Raw genomic sequence first — 23,396 nt, forward strand, 5'->3', positions numbered from 1 at the left:
ACTCCTCGGCCTCCATGCTCACGTGAGCCCACCCCCCCAACAAACGCCCCCCCATTTACCCCTGTAGATCCCGTGGCTCTGTTTCTCTGCAGAACCGTGACTGAGGCGGCAGAGGAAACACCCCTTCTCGGACCACAGAACCCAGGACCCCAAGGGGCTCACTGACACCGGGTGATGAGGAGCCGCCACTGGCCATCAGAGCACGTGTCCTGTCGGGACCTCAGGGAAGCCCTGGAGGGGATGTGAGACCCCAAGTGGAGCCCCTCGTGTGCGCCTGCCCTCGCGGCACCCGGAAAGGCCACTGACCCAGCAACGGGGACAGTGCGGCCTTCAGGATGCCACCGGGGGACCCACGTCTCCGAGGTGAAGGCCCTCTCCCGGCTGCATGCCTCCCCTCCACGCGGTGCGGGCTGAAAGCCTAACGACCCTCAGGAAGGATCTAGGTAAACCAGCAGAGCTCGTCCACCCCCCTGTTCAGAAGGGGCTGTCTGAGGCCGGACCCCACAGACCCCCGGCGCCTAGACAGGGGCCCCCTCACACGTGGCATGGGGGACCCTCCGTGGATGTTGCTCTGGATGAAATAGGCGGTCGGCCTCACAAAGCTCAAGCCCAGGCTGCTGCCGTCGGGAGGAGAGGCGGGGAGGGGTGCACAGGTGTGAGGGCATCCCCTCAGCAGGTGCATGGTGTGCATGCCGGGTCCCGGTTATCATCATGCAGCCCGTGCAAGCCGGTCAGCACCTTAGCCACCCGCCTCCCAGACAGTGGGCAGGCCAGTCAGCACCTTAGCCACCCGCCTCCCAGACAGTGGGCAGGCCGGTCAGCACCTTACCTGCCCACCTCCCAGACAGTGGGCAGGCCAGTCAGCACCTTAGCCACCCGCCTCCCAGACAGTGGGCAGGCCGGTCAGCACCTTACCTGCCCATCTCCCAACAGTGGGCAAGCTGGTCAGCACCTTAGCCGCCCGCCTCCCAGACAGTGGGCAAGCTGGTCAGCACCTTAGCCACCCGCCTCCCAGACAGTGGGCAGGCCAGCGCTAATGCTGGGCAGCCTGAGAGGTGCTGCGCTTAATGCCTGATGGACAGTGGAATCAACCCACATGGACGTCAGTGAGAGGCTTTATTCAGTATCTCATGTGCGTGCACACAATGGAACATTTTGCAGCCGGGAATGAAACAGCTTTGTGGCTATGGAAAGACACCCACAGTATACTGTGGGACTAAGAAATGCCATGAAATGGTCGTAGAGACTAGTTTTGTTTACAAAAATGTACTTGTAGGAATAAACACCAAACTATTAATAGTCTTTTTTTGAAAGGTACAATGAAATTCAAGGGGGTGGTATTTATAAGGGACTTTTTATTCTACTTAATAATTTCTTATGCTTCATTTCTTTTTTACAACAACCATACATCACAGTTATTACCACAAAAATAGGGGTTTCTATTCTGAGGAATAAAATTGAAATTTATGGCTAATTTTTGTCAACTAGTAGCTCTGATGAACTTGACAATAATTCTCTCAGATTCCAAAATATCTGGTTGAAATTTTTATTGAGCCTGCCTTGGATTTACAGATGAGTTTAGGGAGGAAGTCTTCCCATCCAGGGACATTTTTTAATTAATTGTTTTGTTTTTATATTGGTTTGAATTTTCTTTTCAGGTTGTCAATCAAATTTTATATTCTTCTTCATAGGGGTTCTAATTATCTCTAATTACATATATTCCTCAGCACTTTTGTTTCTATTTTGGATGGAACCATTTGTGAAATATATTTTCTAGTTGGTTATTGCTTATATATAAGTAAATTTGACTTTTGCATATTTATTTCATCACTTTATTTATTTTATAAATTTATCACAGATCTGTCTTATTCTAGACAGATTCTAGAGTTTCCAATTATGTGGCCTCTGAACATTAATAAACTTGGTTCATTATAAAATATTTATACTACCTATTCCAATTCTATTTTCTAATTTTACTGACTAAAGTCTCCAGAACATTGGTAAATAACTGCAATAGAGATGTTTGATGTCCTTTTCTATACATTAATGGAAATTCCTCTAGAGTTTTATGCTAAGTAGGGTATCAACTGCTATATCAAGATAGAATTATTTGTGATTATCATAACGGAATACTCTACTCACTGTAATTTGGGAAGCATTTTCTCCATGAGTGGGTGTTGTTGATTAAATGCTTTTTCAGCCCCCGGTCCTATCTCACCTCTTTTGATTGCTGAGTGCAGAGAAACATACCTCTGGCTTTCTTAAGACTGAGCCACCTGTCTTTTGCTGTTGTTTTAAGCCACATTGGGTTACCATGTGCAATTCTTTTAATAGAGAACTGGACTTGGTTTGCTTGTATGTTGTCTGGGAACTTTGGGTCTATGTTCACAAAGAGAAATGGCCGGTTGTCTCTTTGAGCTGTTAACTTAGGTTAGGCTGGTATCACAAAAGGGTTTGGGAGGCCAGGCATTCCCTCTTATGTTCTGAAATAGTTTAATAGTTTGAAATACATCTAGTAAAAGCTTAACATAATTTTCCCATAAAATCTTTTGGTCCTGGCATCACTTCTCAGGTGGTTCTGTGAAGCCTTCCATCACCTCCTTGGTTATTAGTCTTTTCAACTTTTAAAGGTCATTTCCCCTGTCAACTGTGACTGCTTACCTTGTCCTAAAATCACTCTTCCATCCAAATATCCACATGTATTAGTGTAGGTTGCCTGTCACAGGCTCAGCATTTAGTACTGTTTCTCTGACTCTGCTTTGCCTCTCACAGCCCATGGGGTGCACGTCCTCTGGACTCCCTCCTTTTCGCCTTGATAGAGCCTTGCCTGAAGCAGGTTTGTTCTATTGGTCCTTCCAAAAGTCTCCTTCTCAGAATTAGTGAAATCATCTACTCTTTGGGTCTGCTTGCCAATGTCCTTACTTCCGCTTGACTTCTGTTACTTTTTCCTTCCAGCCTTTGCTATAGTTGCTTTGTCTTTTTTTTCTGTCTTACAGAGTTTAAGATTTTGTTCCCTCAAATCCATTCTTTCTATTTTAGAAATGACAGCAGATCATGCAGTCATTACCTGCTCTGGCCTTAGAGCCCAACTAGACCTGGATTCAGACCCTAGTTCAATTATTTAGTGTCTGACCAGGAAAATCTACTTAGCCTTTCTGCGATTCAGATTTGTTAGGTGTTCAGTGGGAAGATTGAAGCAGCCACCTCACAGCTGCTTTCTGATAATAAATAATAAATAAATACTAGATGCAAATTCCTCGGCATAGTTTCTTGGCTGGTTACAACTGCCAACACTGTCATCATCATCATCACTACTTCTTAAAGCTAGACGTCCTCCTCCAAATGCACCTTTGGCCACGACCCATGACTTTTGCAATGTGATGTTCTAATTGTTGTTATTCTAAAAATGGCCTGTAATTGCAGTTTTGAGTCCCAGGTTAAACTCAGTTCTTTAGAAGATGGCTAGTGTTACTGTTAATGTCTTGTGGTTGAGTTTCCAAGATTTAGCTTTACTGTTTCTGTAATTTTTTATTAGAGAATTCCAGTTTAATTGCATCGTGGCCACAGGATGTGTCCTGGACACTTTTTATTTGTCAGAATTCATGGAGGTTTGCTTTGTAAGCTGGTTTGCGATGTGACTAAGTGCCTTAAATGTTCTGTGCACGTTTGAGAAGAATGAGTATTCTGTTTGGGGTTTCAACTATGTGTATATTCAAATGTGATATTATACAACATACATAAATATGTGCTCAACCTTGTAAGTCACAGAATTCCAAACCTCAAACTATTTATATTTTGTCTAATTAACCTGAAAAATCTTGGAGCGGTGTGCTTTGAAATCTGACACTGTATTTGTTAAACTGTTTCCAAAATGTTTTGTTTTATGTATTTCAGTGACTTTATTGGGTGCATAACATTTTCTGATTTTCAAATCTCTATTGTGTGTTCTTTTTATCATTTGGTAAAAGTACTTGATCTATTGAACAGTTGCCTAAATTTTTATCTGTCTGACAGTTAACATTGCTCCTCACTTCCTTTTAATCTGCATTTGTGTGGTATTTACCCATCTCCTTATTCTTAACTTCAAGTGACTTGGGTTTAAATGTGTCTCTTGAAAGTGGAATGTGGTTGGTTTGAAAGGGAGAGTTTGTTTCCTTAGGTTTTTTAATTTCTCTTCCTTAAGCTGAATCTGAGAGTCTTCCTTTTATAATAGATAACCTTGTATCTTACATATCTTATACGTATTTAATAGATAACCTTATATCTTGTATCTTCGTTGAGACATCTTCCTTCTGACTTGTTTTGCTTATGTGGCTCCATATCTTTTCTCTTGCTTTCTCAGAATCCTGTTGAGGACAGTGACTAGAGGAGCCTCCCCCGTGGCCCAGCGTCGGCTGCCCCGCACCACCTGCCCGCCACCCGCCGCGGCCTCAGCCTCTGCTCCTTCATCCAGCTGAACTACCAAACCCTCTGACCTCCTGAGGGCCCCGGGCCTCCTCTGGCCTCCGGGCCTAGGCACAGGCATTCCTCCAAGCCTTGCCTGCTCTCTACAACCCTTGACTATGCTAGTGTTCATCACTCTTCAGATCTCATTTTAAATAACACTTCCTCAAAATAAGAGCCCCCCTCTGCAGACCCCGTGCTGTCTCACATGCCCTTCTGGGCACCCTGAGGGCCTGTTCTTCCACCAGCGCGCCTGAATCTGACCCACTGCAGTGCCTTTGTAACCACTGGGTATCAAAAGCGAAACCTAATAGTAAAGGTAAAACTACAGAGTAGCAATACCATACACCAATAATAAATTTCATACCTCACTTAATTACAATCTAAAAACAAACAATAAAAAAAACAAATTTGAAACAGACAAACCCAAAGTCTGATCTACTTCGGGTAGAACTGGACCAAGGAAGCGGCTCGAAGCAGCCCCCTGGGTAAGCAGCCAAGACCCCTCCTGGGAACGAATCGCGGGGCCGTTACATTGGCACCCGGGCATCTCTAAGTAGAGCTGACAGGACATCCAAAGAAATGCTACATAAGAACTATAGGTCATCGCAGAGTCTTTGGCCTGAAAGAAGTTTTCAGACTCTGTAGTCCGGCTGCTGCTCTGTGTGGAGAATGATTGCCTTTTGTTTGCATTTTGGTAGGAGATTATGTATCATCTCTTCCCAGATCATTTCTGTTCCTGCCTTTGAACACACACGCACACACTTTCATCACCCGCCTTGGACGGTTAGCGCAGAGCAGGGGAAGCGTCGAGCCCACCCTTTGTGCCAGTCGGCCCCCCAGGCCTGGCTCTGTGCGCAGCTGCTCCGCATGCTTGGGGCCCAGCACGTCCGTCAGAACTGCCCCGAGCATTCTAGGAGGGTGAGGACGAGGGGAGGGCAGAGGGAAGGCATGCCAGGCTCGAGTGCCTGCCCACCCTCCCAGCCCTTTCTGTCACCCCGGTTCTTCTGATCCACTTAAGAGATAGTACCCGCAGGAGGAGAGGCCAGCCTGCAGCTGACAGACCTGGGGTCTCTGCCTCGGATGATGGGGGAAGGCCATCGCGTTAAAAGAAAAGATGAGAAATATTTGGGGCTTAAAATGCTCTCCTATACATCTCTGCCATTCCAAACCCCACCCGTTGTTTTTTGAAACTTTGTAAATCTCTACTTCAGTCAGAATTTACATTTTACATCAAATACATACCCCATAAATGCACACAAGATGTATATGTATATACATGTGTATAAATATATACTATAGTATGTAAATAAATACACACAACTGAAACCAACATCTCATGGAACACCACCCTTACTATGGTGCAGCAAAGCAAAACCATGGCAAAGATGACATAAAATATGATTTTGCTAACAATCTGATGCATTCTGACACAGGCTATTCTTTTCTTCTTTAAAAAGAAATGTTGGTCTCAACTCACTGAATCACATTTAAACCCAATTATGGGTCATGTTCAAAAACCACCATCCTGACATTTTCTCCAACTTCTTGCAGCAGTTTCCTACGGGGTATTTGCTTTGATTCCCCTCTAGCTCCCATGCTCTGAGCCACTGGGCCTGTCCATGTGCACCATGATTTGCCTCAACCTCCCTGACCCTCCTCAGAGACCTTGCTTAGCCAGACCTGGGGGCAGGGGTGGACTCGAAAACCCCCTGCCCCTAATCTTCATACGCAGGTAGGAGATGGAGGAAGGGGCCTGGGCCAACCCCAGCTTTACTTTGCCAGATGAGGGCCCCTGGACAGCAGGGAGGGCACCCCAGGGCCAGCCATCCCAGCAGTGAGGGGCCTCTGGATCTTTAGAAAAACCTGCTCGTGGTGACCACCTCCAGTACACGGGGCAGGGCTGTCCTTAAGAGCATCTCTGGCCCAGCTGTGCATGCCACGTCTCAGAAGTTAGCCCTGTGGAGACCCCCATTTGGGTGGTCCCAGCAACCGGCTCATGGAGCAGAGGCACCGCCAGCCCCATGAACTGCTCCCACCCTAAGCACGCCCTCTCCTCCAGCAGCTCCAAGTGTGGCGAGCCTAGGGGCTCCCAGTGGCCCTGCCCCCCTCCCAGGCGACCTGCCCCTCAATGGGCTGTGCTCAGCCCCACATGTGCCGCCTTCCCTCATGTAGGAACCCTCGCACTCCTGCCACACCCTAAGCAACCTTGCCAAGCTTACAAGACCGACATAGACTCGTCCCTATTTCAGTCAGAATCCAAAATAAGAATGTGCAATAAATACCTGATTTCAAGCTGCCTTCCTACCCCAACTCTAAGCTCTTAGGACTCTGTTTATTCTGCCTAACTGGGTCTTTGTCTCCCATGTACATGAATATGTTGCTTAGGGTCTTTGTATCAAAAAACATCTTCTGCATGAAAATTCGTTGCCAGCCCAAATGGGCGGCACATGTGTAAGGTGCTCCTGTTATAGCTCGGTTTGCTCTTATGCTGGTGTTATTTGTTTATTTATGCAACAAGTATTTTCTGAGATTGATGTGTGCCAGGCTCTGACGATGTAAAGGATGAAGACGTGGTCCTTTACAGCCCGTTCGGAGAAGAGAGATTTGTAACTGGGTGATATTCCTGGTGTGGGAAGTTCAATAACCAGGGTCTGAGTCCTGCAGCACAGTCCCAGGTGACCTGATGGGGCTTCACTGAGAACTCAGCCCATGAGTGAGCCGAGGCTGGAAAAGCAAAGACAGGTTTTCCATGCGGAGATGGAAGGGAAGAAGGTTCTGGAGAAAGCATTTAAAGCAGAGAACAATGTGTACAAGGCAAAAAGTCTCAAAAGACTCTGTGTATTCACAGCAGATCAAATCTCTTGGTGGCCCCGGAGCCGCGGGTGTGAGCAGGGAGGGAAGGGACCAAATTTCCAGTTCAGGCTGACGAGCGATCGTGGGAACCAAGGAGCGCCTTAAGGAATGAGGACCCTGCCATGCCAGAGCGCGCCCTCCCCCCTCTGCCTGCAGGCCCCAGGGCCGCTGCTGGGGCCCAGAGAGGGCGGAGGAGGTTGGCCCAGGGTGGGTCCCAAGCTCCTGCCTTCTGCCTGAACAACGTTGCTTTTAACAGTTCACATACGGGTCTTCATGAAAGCTTTCAATTCCAAAAAGCTCCCATGGAAAAAAAGAACTACACAACAACTGCTGTAGGTAATTATAATGCAACAGTTTGGGGTCCTTTTAACCTGTGAGGTTACGACCATCTTTGTACTTAGGAAATATAAATGTTCACTAAGGCATGTCGCAGAGCAGCTGAGAGAATGGATTTTAGAGTCAGGCCAGGATTCAAGTCCTCAGGGTGCCACCTCTGGCTGAGTGGTCCTGGTCCAGTCACCTCGTCTCTCAGTTTCGGGGACACACTACCTAACTCGGGTGGTGGTGAGGTTCAAACGCGACAAAGTGTTCAACAATTTTAGTGCACGGGAAACAGCTGCGGAGCTCAGTACTGTTGATAAGCATCATGGGGGGCTGCACATATGCGCAGCAGGGGCTCTGAGGGAGGGGCCTCTGCACCCGGGGAGCTCTTGTCCTGTCCTGAGCAGAGAGGTGCCTTCTGCTGTGGCCATGAATGCTGACGGCCACTTAACTGCAAGCCCGAAGGGAGGACGCAAGGAGGACGGAAGGAAGGATGGAAAGGAGGAAAAGAGTGGAACCTGCTGCCCTCCCAGGGGACCCCAGAGAACGGAAGGAAGCCACCCACAGGGAGCTCCCCAGGCTGCTTCAGGAAGGCCATCGGTGGCTTGGGGCTCGGCTCCAGGGACCAAGGCGCCACCCCTTGGGGGCTCAGCCTGCACCAGGAGGAGTTCCCTGGGCAGGGGCAGCAGGAGTGGGGCTCCTGTGTTCACGGGGAGCAAGGAATGTTCTTCCTCACAGAAGGCAAGCCGCCTGCCAGCACGAGCTCCCCCGCACCAGGACCCTCGGCTGGCAGGCAGGTGGCGAGAATACCCGTCTCAGGTCAGCGCCGGGGACACAAGGTGAGGAGCCTGCAGGCAGCAGGAGAGGCAGTGGGCGCTGCCCGACTTCCACCTCCTGCCACAGCCCCAGGCCCGAGGCTGGTAAGTGGGAAATCCCAGAGCCAGAGGCTTGGGGGCTGCAGACCCAGGATGGTGACACCCCACCCCACCCTGCCTGGCCCTGGGCCCAGCAGACTCGGCCCCCACCGGCGGCCCTGGCCCCACACAGCTGCCCGCATAGGCATGAAGCTCCAGCCCAGGCCCTCCCCTGCACAGGTCTGAGAGGCCGGCCTCCTCCTCGGTTAACACCACCCAGGGACCGGCTGCCCGGGGACCGTCACTCACCTGGGCCCACCTACCTCCCTGCACACAGCCCCGGGGCTGCCACCTCCCTCACTCCTCTCTCCAGCTGCCCGGCCCAGACCACGGCATCGCTTATCCCGGCAGCCGGGGGCCGAGGCCCCGTCAAAGGCAAAGGATGAGACCTGGACGTTCTCCGCTCCCACAGAGGCGGGTCTCTGCGTCAGATCCCTGGACGCTCTGAGTCAGACCCTGCCTTCACCACCTGCCCTGGGCAGGTGACCTGGGGTGGCCGCGTCCAAGCTGGCACGGTCTGCTCACAGGCTCCCGACCTGCACCATCTGACTTCTCTACATGAAAAAGCTTGGTGCAAATGGGGGCTGCCAGCCCGGGGAGCCCGGCCTTGGAAGAGGGCCCACCATCTGCTGGGTTGGCAGAGAACACCCAAGAGGCCAGCCCAGAGCCCTAGCAAGGGGTTCCGGCCTACACCAGCTGGCCCCTGCCTTCCTGGGGCAGCCGGGGAGCGGCTGGGGGGCAGGAAGTAATGGACATGTCACCTCCGTGCCTACATGTGCCTGGCAGGCAGCAGGGAGCCTGACATGAACATCAGCTCCCACAATCCTGCCATCAGTCTAGTAAACACTATCACACCCATTTCACTGGTGAAAAGTCACTGCACAAAAGTTCACTGAGCACTCACCCTGCACCAGGCCTGGGGACCTGTGGTCCTAGCCCATCGCTGGCTCAGTGAAGCCCAGCAACGTCCCTGAGGTCACCCAGCCACCAAGGTGTCAGCCAAGAGTTTAATCAAGAGCCGACCGATGCCAAAGGCCGGGCTCCTTCCAGAGCATGACGTTGCCTCTCTGAGCCAGGCCAAACCTAAAATTACCAACTGTCCCTCACGAGCTGGTGCAGCTCAGCGGTTCTCAGTGGGGCCCCGGCCAGTGGTACGAGCACCCTCTGCTAAAAACGCAAATTCTCAAGCTGCCCCAGTTCTCAGGCTGACTGAGCGACTCTGGGGGTCCCCAGCCCCGTTCCCCCAAGCCTTCCAGGTGGTGTGGTTCACACTCAGTGTGAGAAGGAAGGACGTAAGCTCCAGAGCCAGGGACAAGGAGCTTCTGCCTGTCCTGTCGGGGTCATCGCCATGCGACTGGGTGCCTCTCCCCCGCACGGGCGACATCTGAGCCCCCTGCCCTGGGGAGCACTGCACGCTTCTCTCCCGAGCGCGGCCCCCGTGAGCTGAGAGTGCACTGGCCGGGGCCTGTGCGCACGGCCCTCTCTTCTGAAGAATGGAATGTTCCCGGCGCCCACCCCACACGCCTCGGGGCTTCCTGGGGGCCTTAATGAGGGTGTAGGCATGATGTAGGAAGCCCTTGGCATTCCGTGCAGAGATCCAGACCCTGTTGGGGTGCCCAGGCCACAGTCACAGGGAGGCACGCTGGAGAGAAGCCTGCCTCTGCCAGCGGGCGTGGGGGACGGCCCCACACTGAGGGCTGTGGCTGGAGCGCAGCAGAGGCACTTGGCAAGGGTGGGAAACGTGGGCCCCCGTCAGTGCCACCTGCTCTGCTCACACCCCAGAGTCTCTCGGCTTTCTGGGCACCGTGTGGCCGGGGCTCAGGCCAGGCAGTGGCCCAGGGCTGTCCCACTCTGGCAGAAAGCCTGGAGGCCGTGCGGTACCCCAGCCCGGGGCAGCCAGCATCCTCCTTCCCAGATGCCAAGGCCTGTGAGGGCCCCCAGCCCCCCTCACACACCAGCCCTGAGCCCACCCCTGCCCCTCCCTCCATCACCAGCTGAAAGCGTTGCACACCCTCAGAAGGTGAATTAGTTGCAAATTCGACTGGAAACCTTGCCAGATCCTTATAGTCCACCCCCAGGTGGACATGATCCACCCTCGCCCTCCAGGCAGTCCTGCAGGAGAGTCCCAGTCACGCTCACAGGCCAGCTCACCGCGTGCCTGCGGAAGGGAGGAAGGTGCAGCCGGCATGGCGAGACCTGGGCGCCTTGTTGCTCGCAGGCCCAGCCAAGGTCCCCCGCTACGGGTCTTGGTCACGTCTCAGCTTTAGTGTACTCATCTACCAAACGGGATCAAAAACTCCTACCTCAGAGGGAGACAGCAGGACAGGGAGCACCCGCTAACAGCTCTGCAAACGTGTGGTGTCAGAGAGCCTCAGGCTCCATTCAGCCTCAGTTTCATGTTACTTAGCATCAAAACCAAGCAGAATCCCCTGTGTGATTGCCCAGGAGGCCTCACACGTGTACCCGCCCCCCGGATACATGCACATCTCTGCTTTCTGTAAGAATGCCGGCCACATGCACGCAGGCCGTGTGTCAGAGGCTCTCGTGCCCACTGTATTCCGTTTGCCCTCTCATCAGCTCCATGAGGTAGGCTGTCCTCACGCCCATTTTACAGGTGGAGCGACTAGAATGCACAGAACCAGGAGCATGCCTGTCTGGGGCTCACTTCTGCTGGGGCGGAGCGGCACGTGAGCCCCATCATGTCACCCACGTGTCACCCACACGTCCACAGCTCCCAACGCACGATTCCGGCCCTGGCATCTGAATTCTTTTTTCCTGCCATCTGCGTAACATCTACCTGGGCATCAGACAGCTATTTCAAAATTAATACCATTAAACTGCACTCCCGATGTCCCCCACTGGACTCTAGTACTTCAGGGCTTTCACATCTCGGTAGTTTCACCATCATCCACCCGCTTGCACAGGACAGAAGACCCAGGCCCGAGGGGTTGAGGGCACATGGGCTCTGAAGCCAGAATCCTGGGGTCAGGACAGGCTGCGGGCAGATGCTAATCACGGGCGGGTGAAGAGGCCGACCCTGTGGGCTGCCGACTCGTCTACGGGAGGTCATGGCACCAGCACCTGTCCCCCAGGGGCTGCGGTACGAGCAAGGGTGGTGATGCTTGTAAGGGTCCCAGGAGGGTGCCTGCCAGAGCAAGCCCCCCGGGAATGCCAGCTGTGGTTCCTCTTGACTCCCGCTGTCTGTCCCTCCACGTTCCACCCCGCTGACCGTGCTTCCCGTCGGCTCTGATCTCCTCCGAATCCGTCGGTCCCTCCCTCTGCGCAGCTGCCATCCTAACTCAGCCCCCAGGGCCTCTGGCCCCATTACCACCCTCACCTTCCAGTGGACTTCTGGCTTCTACCTGGGCCCCCGGAACCCATTTCCACACAATACCGGGTAGGTTTGTTGAGAATGTGAGGAATCATAACACTCACCTAAACAGAGTCCTCCAGAGACTTGGCTTTAATTTTTTTTTAATTAAAAAAAAAAAACTTTTTCTGTTTTAGAGCGGTTTTAAGTTTACAGAAAAGTTGCTCAGCACGTACAGAACGTTCCCATACACTCCACACAGCTTCTCCTATAACTGACGTCCTGCATTTGTGTGGCCCATTCGTACAGTGGACAAGTCGATGCTGGCACGTCCGGGGTTGCCAGCAGGAGGGCTCGCGAACTGTGACTAATGCCTGTCCCATATCCACCATCACCGTGCCTTACGGGAAAGCGCGCCTCTGCCCTAAAAGTGCCCTGTGCCCACCATCCCTCCCTCCCCAGGACTGCGTTGCTTTCTCAAAATAAAATCTAAATTCCTTACCATGTCGCAGACGGTTTCCAGAATGTTGCCTGTCTGTCTTCCCTTCCCTGGACGGGCCAAACCCGGGTCACCCTCAGGCTTTTGCCCAAGCCACCCCCCCTTCTGGGAGCTCCAGGTCCTCATCTGGCTGCCTCCTCCCTGCCGTGCTGTCCCAAAGGGGGCCTTCCCTGCTCCCCACCCCCAGACTGAATGGGCCCCCTGCCACCCCTACAACATCTCTCCTTTTCCTTTCTCCCCAGAACCTGTCACCCTCAGAGGCAGCCGTGTTACCCGCTTGGTTCTTGGGCATTGCCTCCGTGTCCCGTCTACACCCTGAGCTCCCCGATCCGGCTTCCTCACCTCACTAACTGAGGGTCTCAAGCTCGAGGACAGGTCCGGCCCATAAGGGCTCAACAGACACATACTGAGTGAATCAACCTATAACTGAATGAATAAATAAATGATGAATGCCGCTTAACGAGCTTCGGCATTCGTGTTTGAGAGTTTACGAGGAGCTCTTACAGACATTTCCTTAATCTCATTTATGTGATTGGGCACAGATTTAAATGGAACTTAAAAAACATGCTAACGCTGTCTTTCCTAGTTCCTGAAGGCCGCACGTTAATAGTGAGAATGTTCTCCCCAGAGGGAGAGCTTCCATGATGCCCTGGACGGGACAAGCAGAGGCACTGGGTTTGACCCATGGCTGGTATGAAGGACAGACACGGGGCCCAGGGACCTTGACCCCATACAGTGGTAACAGCGACCCTCTGCTGTGGTGTGTGCTGGCAGCGTGGCCTCCCTCCCCACCATTAACCTGTCCTGCGGTGCCACCACTTATCCGGGTTCCCCTGAGGAGGAAGGGAGAAAGGAGGCCCGGGTGGGGCCCTGGGGGGCACAGCCTTACTGAGGCACAGAGCCACGGTCGCAGCCCAGGCTCCCTGACTGCAGAGTCCAGGCAGTCCTCATCCTTGGAGTAAAGGCTGAATAAATAAACCGAGCGTGCTGAGCAATCTGGAAATCCCAGCCCTCGGGGTCAGCCCAGCCACAGGGCAGGGATCAAGGAGGCTTCCAGGAGGGCGGGGGGCAGGGCCGCACTTGGGGTGCTCGTGGAGCCAGGTGAGGAGACTCTGCACGGCCACCGGAAGGGGCAGGGCGGTGGGAGGGCCACCAGGGGCCAAGGGGCGGCTGCCCCCGCTCAGCACGACTTTGGCAGCAGTGTGTGTGCAGCTCTCCTTGGGCAAGGGCGGGGAAACAGCCGAGCCCCTCAGCTCTCCTGTCCCTCCCAGGCCGAGGGATGCCAGCAGCGCTGGCCCCGAGGGTCCTCACTGTGCAGGCCGGCCCCGTGGCCACTGGCCGCCCCTGCGCCTCGCCGCACAGCTGCCAGGAACCACTTCCTGCCTCGCACCAGAAGGCAACATTTTTAAACTTGAAGAAATCCCTTCTTTCTTAACTTGTTATTGTCATGACACAACTGACTCAAGAAGTAAAAATGTTAAGTCCCTGCCCAGGGTCATAGGCTGGCCTCCCTCATGCCTGACCTCCTCTAGGGCCCCATGCCTCCTTCTACCTCCAAGCCTGGGGCACACACGTGCGTGTGCACACACACACACGCGCGCACACGTGCACACACACACACACACACCACCCTTTCCACTCACAGACACCCTGCACCCCAGCCAACTCCTGGAGTTTGCAAAGTTGGCTCAGAGCCACCTCCTCCAGGAAGTTTTCCTTGACAGCCCTCTGCACGCACTGATTGAGCTAGCAGCTGTCCTGTGCCCTCAAAGCACTCCATGCCGACCTCTCGCACCCATGTCATCCAGTGTGAGTTCTTAACGCCAGGTACTTCTCTCTCTAGCCCTACACAGTAACTGGCATGAGGCAATGCTACATAGCGATTAGAGGAAGGGATGAGGAGAGGAAAGAGGAGAGAGGGCAGCGAGGAAGGGAGACGGGCACCTTTGTGGTCAGACCCGCGGACACAGACGCAGCCCTGTACACAGAGGGATGTCACTAGCTGCAGGCCGGGGTGTCCATATGCAGTCCCATCCACGGAGGCAGGGTGCAATGAAAGGGCACTGGCCCCGGATCCAGGCTGCTGCTAACTGGCTGGGTGACCTGGGATTAGCCACTTGCCCCTCTGAGCTTCAGGTTCCTCGTTTGCCAAAGGCGTTATTATGAGACTCAAGTAAGAGTGCTGTCCCTGTCTGACTCGTGCTAGTGGTTCCGCAGAAAAAATCAGCTGTGTCTTCCTTCCCTCAATCCCACCCCACTGCAGGGCCCCGTCCATCCTCAACGGGAAGGACAGGGGGCAGGCCGCAGGCGCCAGGAGTCCCTGTGTTGGGTCCCTGCGTCCTGGGGTCTCATGCCATCACAGCACTTCAGACAGCTGGGAACACCCACCCTACGTGGCCTACAACCTATTTGGGCTGTTTCTGTGTTCTCACTGCACCCACTCCCTGCGCCAATCGGACCGCAGCCGTAGAACACAGCCACGCTCACGGCACAGCCTGGCACCGTCTCCCTGACTCAGGATCCAGGGGCCCCATGTGAGGCCCGAGGACACATGCGTATATAGGGCCTTGGCGGTCCTTCCGCCTGTCGGCCCAGTCCCCATGGCAACCGCTGCCTGGCCCGGTACTAACCCCGCTCTCAGAACCCCGAGCCCCAGCCCCACCCGAGCCCCGCGCTCAGGCACAGCCTCCCCACCTTCCCGTCAGCCCGGAATAGCCTGCCGCATGGTTTTCTCCCCGCCCGGCACCCCAGCCAAGCCTGAGCCCATCGCGTGACCTGCCCAGCAGACATGGGGGCCTTTACAGCCCAGGAATCTGGCCCATGGCCAGGCCAGAACCGAGCAGTGACTGTTCTTTAATAAACCAGGACTTTAAATTTAGGGATGCACTGTATGTTGTTAGTAAAAACCAAAAGCAATCAAGAAGGGGCATGGGAGAGCTTCTGGGGTCGTGGTAATGCTGTATTGGGCTGAGAGCTTGTCTTACACAACTGTACCCATTTTTCAAAACCAACTGAATGGTGTGCCTAAGATATGCACATTTTACCTTAGAGAAGAACAAACAAATACCAAATTCAAGTTAATTATATACATGCCGAAGTGTTTCAATGTGCAGTGTCACAATGCCTGAAACTTACTTGGAAGTGTATAAAAAAATAAGATGGACCCATGGATGGCGAAGGACAGAGAGGTGGATGGAAAGGTGATGGGGCAAAAAGCATAAAAAATGGCACTTGTAGACTCTAGATAGTGGGCATGTGTTTGCTGACAACTATCCTTCCCATTTTTCTGAATGTTTGAACATTTTTAATAATAATATTTTGGAAAAAAATACCATTGAAAGCGAGCTAAGAGTCAGTAATCTGGGGAATGGTTGGATGACCTGTGCAGACATCCGAGGCAGTTCTGAGGCCATGAAAGTGGTGATTCTGATCATTCACAGGAGCTGAGAAGCCCAGGGCCCGTGGGAACATCAGCGTCAGAGTCGGCATGTGTGTATAAGGACCAGCAGGGTTACTTCTCAGCCGCAGTACAGCACCCTTAGAACACGGCTTTGACATGAAACAGATGGGCCTGGGTTCAAATCTCAGTCCTGCCACTCAGCATTTGGATAAACTCCACAGCCTAATTTTTGTTCACCTGTGAAATAAAGACAATGGCACCTCACGGGGTTGTGGGAGGATCGAATGAGTCAGAGCCCGTAAGGGTCCTAAATCAGGACCTGGTGCTGAAGAGCGCCCAGGGGCAAGGAGATGCTGGTGCCACAGAGAGATTTCCAGGATGCACGCTTGGGGTCGGCCACCAGATTGGGGAGCAGAGGCTGATACACAGAGAGGAGAGCTCTTGAGGCCTCCCTCTCCCCAGTAAAAGCTCTTATTCCCTGAGCTAATGTGTCACCATGATTTTTTTAAAAGATGCTGCAGGGAAGACAGACTGGAGGAAGAATACTAGGAACGCTCACCATGCCCGGTGAAGCCGCCAAGATTTGAGACCCTTCTCTCCTCTCGTCCCTGCTCCAGCCGTCCCCGTTACGGGGGCTTGTTTCTCCGCCTGCGCCTGGCCTGACCCCCAAGCACCCATCAGGAAACAGCTCACACAGCAGCGCTCCGGGGAGGCCCACCCGAGCCACCAGCCTGGGTCAGAGCCCACGCGGCCCTCGGCCCTCCGTCGTCGTATTTCTGCACATGACCCGTGACGTCCCCAGAGCCCAGCCCGCTGCCTGCTGCACAGAACGCTCTAAATAAATGATCTGTTGAAAACGAGTTCCAAGTGTTTAACAAAGTGACTTCATTCTTTGTAGATTGAAAAATAAACAGAAAATGGGTGATGCGGGTGAGGAGGGCAGTACAATAAATCCAGGGCAGTGTTCATACAGCGCCTGACCGCCAGAGACTCGCGGCGGCGTCCCATGCGGCTTTACTTCTTCCTTGGGAGGATCGCCAGGTGCGGGGTGCAGGGCGCAGACCCCACTCCCCACCCTCCCTGCCTCTGCAGAGCCTCCCTCTGCTTCTCCTCAGCCCCAACACGCCCTGCTGACAGCTGGCCATGGGCAGCCCCCGGGGCCCAGGTTCCTGGGTTCCATTTCCAGAGGAAGGAATCGAGGTGCCTGTGGAGGGCATCATGTGACCAACGCTGGGGACCAACCAGCTGCCATGTCCACGTCCAGAATCTGCACGGGTGGAATGGCAGGGCTGGAAGGCTTTGCAGAAGCCGTGTCCACTCCAGCAGCCCTCCGTCCACTTTCTAGAGTGCGTCTCCAATGTAAGAAGGGGCTTGTCCCAGGTCACACTGCCCTGTAAGAACCTAACTGGACAGGCGCTCATGCATCCAATCCCCAGTCTTCCACAGAAAGAGACTTGACCAGTGTCCCCGAGGGACTGTTCCGGGCGTCACCCAGATGGAGTGCGCTCCCAGCCCCAGGCGGGGCATCATGCCCACGGCTGACGCCAGGGCTGCTGGGACAGCTGGCAGCCGAATCTCTCTCCAGGAAGAGAGCTGCTCTGCCCAGGTTACGCCTGGTCCCAGGGACAGCGTGCAACACCCGGCCATCACGGGGGGCAGACCCCGTGGGGTCAGCCGGATCCCAGCTGCATCCCAGCCCGGCTCCTCTCCCTCTGCCCCGCTCGGCCTCTTCTGCCCTCCCAGCTGCTGTGCCCAGAACACTCCCCAGTGACCCGCCCACACACAATCCCTGTCCTGGCGTCTGTTACCAGGGAAACCCAACCAAAGGCAGAGAGGCCGCCAGGGACAGGAAGTGGCAAGACCTCCCTGTGAGTGAAATGTTTCACCAATCATTGAATGCCAACTAAGTACTAGGTTAAGTCCCGCCCTCGGAGGATCCCCGGTGTAAATGCATCCCTGGGGTCTACCCCCAACGGGAGACATTCTGAATGCTCAGCCCACTCTCTGCAAGTGACGGGGCCACTGTGCCACCTGGGGCCACCGAGGGGGCCACCGTGCCGCAGCAGGGAGCACCTGCATCGCATGCATGCTGCCCAGGCCATTTCACAAGCTGTGCCTCATGGCTCCCTCCCGCAGTCCTGGGAGGTAAGAGCGGTGACCCCTGCCTCGCACAGGAGGAACTGAGTCCTGGAGAGGCGAGGTACCCTGCCAAGGTCCACTGGCCTGTTAATCTCAGGGCCGGGGTTCCAGCCCCTGTGGCCGGACCCCACAGTCCCAGGGCTCGGTCCCCACGTTCCACTGCCTTTCTGCAAACTTCAGAGACGCTCTCACGGAACCTCAACGAATGGGTCCCAGAATTCTAAGCCTTATCTTCTGGACCTTCCTGGGGTAGAACAGTCAGAATGCGCCTTTGCCTTCCTGCTCTCCTCCTTAAAGAGAACCATGTGTTCCCTCTCTTACACCACAACACAGCTCAAGCTTTGCCGGTGTTGACTTTAAAAGTTGGGCAAAGGAGTTAAAATCATTTTCTCTGATGCCTGTTTATTTACGTTTCTGGAGCAAAAGGAGGAGGTTGTTATAAGGAATGACCAGGTCTACCGGGCTGTTCCTGCAGCGCTGCCGGGGTGTCCGGAGGCCCCTCCCAGGGCTGAGGGGGTCCCCGCTGCAGGAACCTGCGCTCCCCAGGCCCCCAGAGGCTGAGCGGCTCCTCTGCTGTCTGCTTCAGGCTGGAGCCAGAGCGCAGCTGGGGGGACCCTGGCAGCCGGCATTTAGACACGGATGCCAGCAGCACCCACAGAGGACCGAGGGGCACACGGAAGCTCGCTGCCCCGCCGGGGCTCTCTCTCACCCCCTCCAAGTCCTGCCAAGCCCCCAGCCCTCTCCCTCCGCCCAGCAGCCTCGTGAGCGCCCAGCCGGCCTCCTCAAAGGCAACGCACACACGGGGACCCCGTCCTGCTGTGCCGCACGTGCACACACGCGCACCCCGAGGCATGACCACGCTGTGCTTCCGTCCCTCCAGGAGGGTGTCACAGGGTCGCCCGTCAGTCCCACCTCCCCCGCGTCCCTGGAGAAGCACTGCACTCACCACTCTCCCTCCAGGGGAAGATGCTTCTCTGCAAACTCATGGCCCGGCTGTGAGGACGGGGGAGCGCCGGGAAGGTTCCTCGGGGCCCGGCACGGAGTCCTGGGGAATCCGCGGCAGCTCCGGGGCTGGGAGGATTTGAATTTGCGTTAAAACTACAAAGTAACTGCTCGTTAGAACTGTTTTTCCTCGGCAGGGAGGGAGGGGAAAAAAATCCCTTTCCCTCTGCCAGCAAATCTTTAACGTCTCCGGACGGTGGCTTCCAACTCCTGCCCTCCTTACGAAGCAAATGTGTATAAAGGCGATGTTATTTTACTGAATCGAGCCCTCAGATGCTAAGCCTTTTCCTCTACCACAAACAGAAAGGCAAAACCTCAAACTCTCCTTTGGCCTCGGAGTCTGTTGCGAGAGGGCCGAGCACAGCTCCTTCTGGGGTCCAAGGTATGGGAAGTGTGCTATGCTGTACGGTCACCCCAGGCACTCAACCCCCCCACCACGCACACACACTTTTTTTAATGAGTTCTGGTGTGTTTATGTAATCGCAGGGACAAACACAACACCTACAATCCTTGCCCAAAGTCCAAGTGATTCATTTTCTCCTTCGCACACAGCACACACAAACACAGTGCCTGTTTAATCCAAGAGAAAACGCCTTTCATAAAATCTGCACAGGGCCTGGGCGGCACGGCTCGTGGTGAATGCAGCCTACGTCCCCCGAAGGGCAGCTGGGCCCCAGGGAAGGTGGAGGCTGACTTTAATCAGGGCAAAACAGAAGGCACGCTGACTCCCGCCCATGTCAGGACCAGGACGGATGAGAGAAAAATGGACGCGAGCCCGGGGAACTGGGCTGTGAAACTCCCTCCGCCCGCTCCCTCCGGGTGTCCCCGGCTTGCCTTCTCGTACCAGGAGATTTTATTTTTAGACTTGGACAAGATGTGCTATTATTTTAAATGACTGATTTGATTGCTGGGTTAAATAAATCCTTGGATTCCTTACCAAAAAGACCAAAAGAATATACAATAAGCAGGCAAAGAGTCAGAGCTGAAACCCAGGGAGGGATACGATGGTTTTCAGGACGCAGCAACGTGAGACGGGACCGAAGGGAGAGGCCGCTGTGTCTGAGATAGGGACTCGCCAGGAAGGCAAGTGAGGCAGACCTGGCCTGGTCCCTGGGTCACCTGCCACCTGCTTAGTGCCCCAGGTCTCCCAGGAGGGTCCCTGGCCGTGCCTGCCTCTGGCGCCTTGATGGGTGTCACTTCCACTACTCAGGGCCCCAGTCAAGCTCCAGCGTCACCACCACTTCCCTCAATCCACCTGCAGGTCACTCTGTCGGCCGCAGTGCCCACCTCCCCATTCACACCTTCACTAATCATTTCTCTGGGCAGTGCTACAGGGATGCTCGGCCCACTCTGCTATCAGCACCTGGAGCCGGAACAGCTCCCTGAGCGGCCTCCCCATTCCAGGATGAGGGGTGGGATCCAGAGCCGGCATTCCCCTGCTGCAGCTCCTCCTTGCCAGGCTAACAGGAGCTGACTGCCCAGGTCCGGAGCCTGCAGGTTGCTGCGGCCGTGTGGCCAGCACCAGGAGGGCGGGGAACTGGCCTTCATTCTAGTCCAGGTGCTGCTACTGTGGGAGCATGCTAGATAAACAGGCAGTGCTTTGCAGAGATTAAAACGATGTGATACAGTCAGATGTATTGTCATAGGAAGATGTCTGCATTATATTGCTAAGTGAATAAATTCGGTTGCAAACACGAAGAGTTTAGGAAGACCTATATACAGGAAATTAGATTAAATTCGGAGAAAGAAAATTGAGGATGTTTTTGGGTGTGTGTGAGTTTCCCAATATCCACGTGGGCTTTTCTGCATCCTTTATGTCATCCCTACAATTCCGGGAGTAGCAACGGCTTTCCATTCATACCAGCTAGAGGATGACAGGAAAAAATATTAATTAAAAAAAGACTTTTCAGTTCGAGTCATTGGCTTTGGAACTCCTAAACAGATTTTGTTAAATCAATGATAGCAAAGACTATAATTCTGGAAGTCATGGCTTTTGAGCATATGAATTAAGCATTTGACAAAGGAATTACTATCTGCTGTGGAAGGCAGTATAAGGGTGCCCCCAAAGGTGTCCCCATCTTCCCAGGAACCTGTGGATACGTCATGTTACCTGGGGAGGGGAATCAAGGTTGCTAGGCGGCTGACTTTAAGGTAAAGGGATTATCCAGATGGGCCTGATGGTCTTTAAAGGCGGGACAGGGAGGCAGAAGAGGGGTGTCAGAGAGCCTGGAAGGAGCCCCGGGCTGGCTGCGAGGGGGTAGGAAGGCGCCGCGGGCCGGGAGGCAGGTGGCGTCCGGGCAGGCTGTCCCCTCCAGCCTCCGGGGAGGAACGTGACCCTGCCAACATCCTGACTTCGGCCCCTTTGGGCTTCCGGCCTCCAGAACAGTAAGATAATACATTTTTATTGTTTTCAGCCACTAGTTTTGGGGCAGTTTGCTACAGCAGCCATAGGAAACCGGAATATTCAGGCTGGTTTTATTTTCTGTTTCTTTGATCTGAAAAGCATGACTTTGACTACAAAGAGCAGACCTGGAGGATTCAGAGCACAACATTTATACCGTAAACATAGATGTGGGGAGACTTTTATCATCACCTTCCCACAAGGAGGTCGAGCCTGCCCGCCTGGAGGGAAGGTGGGTTTCAAAGGCCCCTGGGTGGGACCTGAGAAAGGGCCTGCCCACCGGGAATGTCACCTGGGCTGTTTGGACCCAGATCCTGGGACACTCCCCTGAGTGACCTACAGGGCACAGCATGCTGCCACCAGTTCCCCATGACTCGAGAAGGTCCCCTGAGGCGCCTGAAGGGCCAGCTCAGCCTGGGAGCTCTGGACTACGATGCGGAGGAAGAAGGGTGACCTGCATGGACGGGAGAACCGGGTGCCTCGGTGGCAAGGATGCAGCCCTCGCAAAGGAGAGGCTCCAGCCACAGTGAGGGCCCCAGAGGGGCACCCAGGAGCCGGTGCACCTTCCCCGTGCTGGCTGTTACATGACGCCTCGACCACCCATGCTCCAACTCCCTGCCCAGCTCTCACCTCTCCCAATGCTCCCCCCACGGTGCCCCCTTACTGGCCCTCTAGGGTTCTGGCTGAGAATTTGAGAGCACCCCCGGCACTCGGCAGGCCCCCTGGATTTCTCACTTCAGAGGACTATCCCCTTCCTTGGCTGGTCCCCGTGTCTCCCAGCCCTTCAGGGTCACAGACACAGACACCTCCAGATGAGAAATGGCCCTGTCTGGTCCTGAGCCCATTCTGACCGGGCAGCTGGGCACTGGAGGTGCAGGGAGCTTGGCTGGCCAGCCCCTCAACTCCTCACTCCTCACTGCTGTGCGTGAGGGGTCAGCGGTGTCCGGGGGTAGCCCAGAGCCCTCCCAGCTCCCAGGTTTGGTCTGATCGCCAAGACCACCTCCCGCTTCCGCTGACTGGGCTGTCTGCTCCCCGCTGGACGCAGACCTGCCCTTGACCCTGCCTGTGACTGTGTATGTCATCTAGCTTAGAGGCTGCTAGCTAGGAGGTGAGGCTGTGCACTGTGCCCCTGCTCCCCTCTAACACAGGCTGCAGCCCCCACGGCTCCAGCACAGGCACCTCCGTCTGCCGGATGACCCACAGCAGCCCGGCTCCACCATTCCCCTTACACAGTGGGTTCAGGGCCAGGCCCCCAATGCACTTCCCCCCGTTTCCCTCTGGTGGGGCCTCTGAGCTCCCAGATGACATCGTCAGAGCACATTTAACACTTAGGACAGAGCTGGCCCACTGCCCGCCAGCATCATGCCAGGCTTTGCTTCTCGGCTCCCCGTCAGGCCCTGCGCAGCGATGGCCTGCTCTCTTGTCAGAGGAGGCCAGCATTGTCTCCCACACGTTCTCACAGATGGGGCTGCCACGCTGCACGTATGGACACGTGACAGCCTGCATGACACTGACCCCTGGGGAGCCTGGGGTGGCTCAGTAAAGCTATTTTTCAGTCTGATGTGTAATCATTAACCCAAAAGCCTTCATCTCTATGGATGGTAAATGAACCTAAAAATCAATTTTCTTGTTCAACCAACCCATTAATTTTTAAATGTCCACTGCCTTCAAATTTTATTTTGCACTTAGAAAATTATACAGACAGCCTATTTTGCCAGTTTATGGCATTAAAATGCTTTGTAATTTTAACCACTTAACACTGATGGGCAATACCCTTCTCCACACAGATTAGAAAGAATTGTCCTATTCCATATGTTTCCTGATTTTGTGACATGGAAGTGTGGGCTCTGAGAGACTGGGGGACTTGCCTGGGGCCACAGAAGCGAGAAATGATGGAGGTGATATACCTGGTGTCCTTATACAGACCAGAAATGTGTCTATTCCAGTTTCTCAATCAAGAACTAAAGAGATGCTGCAGCAGGGAAAAGGGCCCGCCCCCCTGTGCCCAGAAGAGAAAGCGGCGAACTCCGGTACCCTCCTCAAGCCTTGGGAGGGCAGTCATGGAACCACACACGTCGGAGCTGGATGGGCTCCAAATGAGCTCGTGATTT

General features: G+C 54.3%; 2 protein-coding genes across 5 annotated transcripts in view; both read right to left on the reverse strand.

The window, feature by feature from the left end:
* Positions 1-19,253, reverse strand: part of IL16 (interleukin 16) — an 82,645-nt gene extending 63,392 nt beyond the window's left edge. The window contains exon 1 of one of the 4 annotated variants that reach the window (XM_036931839.2): positions 18,829-19,253. In XM_036931839.2, the coding sequence (XP_036787734.2) occupies positions 18,829-18,868 (40 nt within the window). In that variant the 5' untranslated portion in view covers positions 18,869-19,253. Of the gene's footprint in view, positions 1-8,797; positions 8,993-18,828 lie in introns of those variants that run through there. The other 3 variants (XM_057494887.1, XM_036931840.2, XM_036931842.2) reach the window with 3 other exon arrangements.
* The window catches only part of CEMIP (cell migration inducing hyaluronidase 1), a 261,072-nt gene continuing 238,263 nt past the window's right edge, over positions 588-23,396 (reverse strand). Inside the window, exon 29 of the transcript XR_008994717.1 lies at positions 588-602. The gene's annotated coding sequence lies outside the window, so the exon portion shown is untranslated. The remainder of the gene's footprint in view (positions 603-23,396) is intronic.

This window comes from Manis pentadactyla, chromosome 18 (genome assembly GCF_030020395.1).
Source record: "Manis pentadactyla isolate mManPen7 chromosome 18, mManPen7.hap1, whole genome shotgun sequence".
Lineage (NCBI taxonomy): Eukaryota > Metazoa > Chordata > Mammalia > Pholidota > Manidae > Manis > Manis pentadactyla.